A 2,795-nucleotide genomic window follows, 5' to 3' on the forward strand; every position below is an offset into this window, starting at 1 on the left:
GAAGATTATTCATGTCTGGGATACATTGCATTAGGTTTGAAGTTTCCTAAAGTAGTTGATATCAACAGCAAGATGGATAGACACGGTGGTTCTTGTGTATTTGGACCTACCAATCATCTCTTAAGTATCAACACTGATTAGAAAATATTAGGTACATATGTTGAGTATTCAAGCTTCATGTGCCAAAGTCTACAGCAGAATAGAGGCAAGCAGCCTCTGTGAACATTGTGAGAGCACAGTAGGTCCTGAGATATGTAACTGTGGAGATTCTTCAGCCCAAGAAGAATGGAAAGGAATGTTTGAGGCAGAAATTCAGTAATTAGGTCTATTTTTATGTAATCATAATAGGAGTACATGGGGCATTCAGGGAGGACTAGTACATCTGGTATGAGGGCTTGCTAATAAGATCTTTTCCTGCTCATCCACCTTTGGTGTCTGCCTGTCACCCAACTCTCACCTGTGGCTCCAAGAAGCTGTAGTAATGCGACACCTCAGCAAATTCATCTTAGCAGATGGGCTAAACCAGGTTTAGAGTGACTCACAGCCCTTGAATCTGAGTGAGTTAGGGGGATGTCTACCCCAAGCATGTGAAGACTTCCCCAGGCAGAATGGGTGGATGAGAACAATTTGTTCCAGCAGCTTTAAAGGCAGCTAAAATACATGCTGTGGAACACTTAGATATTGGTCAGAAATCAAAGATGCCAAGGTCATCCATTGCATCATAGGCCATTTCCAGTCAGTCTGACTGTTATCTTGCCACTAAACTTCAATGACTCTGGAAGAGAGACTAAGGCTGACAATTCTGTATAACTCTGCCTCATTTAAATCCAATTTATGTGAAGAGATTTATTTCTAATATATTGAATTATTTCTGTTACTGAGTTTTTAATTGAAGCTCAGATTCATCCCTTGGACTTCTTTACTCATAGTAAATTCAAGGAATAGCCCTTTAAAAGTATCTCCCATTGGCGGCCCTTATTTCCTACACTGCTCTGCGTTTCTTTCCTCTTTCTCTCTCTCTTTCTCTTCCGGTCTGTGGAGTACCTGTTAGCGCAGGCTTCGGTGTAAAGATGGCTAAGTCTAAGAACCATACCACCCACAACCAATCACGAAAATGGCACAGAAATGGCATCAAGAAACCTAGGTCACAGAGATACGAGTCTCTGAAAGGGGTTGATCCCAAGTTTCTGAGAAACATGCGCTTTGCCAAGAAACACAACAAGAAGGGACTGAAGAAGATGCAGGCCAACAACGCCAAAGCCATCAAGGCCCGGGCAGAGGCCATTAAGGCTCTGAGCACCAAGGCCTCCAAGGCCAAGCTCCTCAGGCCCAAGATCTCCAAGGCCAGTGCCCGGCGTGCTGGCCACAAGATGGCCACCAAGCGTCCAGGCCCAAGGGTTGGCATCAAACGTCCAGGCTCCAAGATCACAAAGCCTGACTCCAAGGTTGCCAGAACCACTGACCCCAAGAATGCCAAGCCCACTGACCCCAAGGCTGCCAAGCCCACTGATCCCAAGGCCGCCAAGTCCACTGCCCCCAAGGTCACCAAGTCTGACTCCAAGATCAAGTCTGACCCCAAGGCCACCAAATCTGGCTCCAAGGCTACTAAATCTGATACCAAGGTCACTAAGGCTACCAAGTCTGACACCAAGGTCACCAAGTCCGATCCCAAAGCAGCCAAGGCCACCAAATCTGATTCTAAGGTTACAAAGCCCAGCGATGCCAAGGCTGCTAAGCCTGCTGAGTCCACTGACTCTAAGGGCGCCAAACCAAAAGATGCTGGGGCTAAAGCTTCTAGTCCCAAGCCTTCAAAGTAGATGCTTCAGGACAGAAGGACTTGTTTAAACCCTAAACCACCACTTTTTCTCAGCCAGGGTATGATTATTCACTATTTTGTACAAATAAAGGAAATGGTGAGTCAAAAGAAAAAAAAAAGTACCTCCCATTATAGGGTGACAGAAAAGTAAGATTATGAATTTTATCTTGCCTGGTAAAAAAATCCAGCTTAGGCCAGGTATATCTGCAAGTAGCAGGACAGAGTCTTTGAATCTTGAATTGAAAAGTATTAAACAGGGTAGCTAGGTAGCTCAGTGAATAGAAGGCCAGGCCTGGAAACATAAGGTCCTGGGTTCAGATCTGACCTCAAATACTTCCCAGTTCTGTGACCATGGGCAAATCAGTTAACCACAATTACCTAACCGTTACTGATCTGCCTTGAAACCAATTCTCAGTAATGATCCTAAGACAGAAGGTAGGGGTTAAAAGGAAGAGAAAAGAAAATTATTGAACAAAGTTACTCCTAACTGAGTAGAACTTGATGTCTCCTTCTAGACATTGGAGTCATAGGATTTGGCATGAGATTTTCCACCATCAGTCAAGGACTTGGGGAGGGACTGAGAGAAGGCTCCCAATTAACTATGGGATAGCTAGGGGAAGGCTGAATAATGAGTTTCCAAACCTGTATTTAATGTTCCATGCATAAAATTTCTTGGACTTTGATCACCAAGAGAGATCCTTGATTGGTTAATTTATTGGTTATTGCTAGTTTACTTAATACATTGATTTTCTTACTCAGAACCTGGAATTGTTAATTGTCACACATGGGAGAGTCAAGACATCACCATGTGATGACATCAGTTCTCTTTAAAAATGAAGGACAAACAATAACCACAACAAACCCAACAATAAGGTTTGTTTTCACTACAAAAGGGTGCAACTTATGAGATCCAGCTCACTGACTCTTGGCCTCTGAAAACAATGTAGGCAGGGTTATATATCAGAAACGAAAAAAAATC

At 43.5% G+C, this 2,795-nt stretch overlaps 1 protein-coding gene across 1 annotated transcript; it reads left to right on the forward strand.

Annotated features, from left to right (window-relative positions):
- The first annotated feature begins 1,055 nt into the window (after positions 1-1,055).
- On the forward strand, positions 1,056-1,935 carry LOC123235762 (60S ribosomal protein L29-like). Its single transcript, XM_044661967.1, has one exon. It carries the CDS (start codon positions 1,071-1,073, stop codon positions 1,815-1,817), a length of 747 nt encoding a protein of 248 aa, XP_044517902.1. The 5' UTR covers positions 1,056-1,070; the 3' UTR covers positions 1,818-1,935.
- Positions 1,936-2,795: the final 860 nt, after the last annotated feature.

Source organism: Gracilinanus agilis, chromosome 2, assembly GCF_016433145.1.
Source record: "Gracilinanus agilis isolate LMUSP501 chromosome 2, AgileGrace, whole genome shotgun sequence".
In the NCBI taxonomy this organism is placed as follows: domain Eukaryota; kingdom Metazoa; phylum Chordata; class Mammalia; order Didelphimorphia; family Didelphidae; genus Gracilinanus; species Gracilinanus agilis.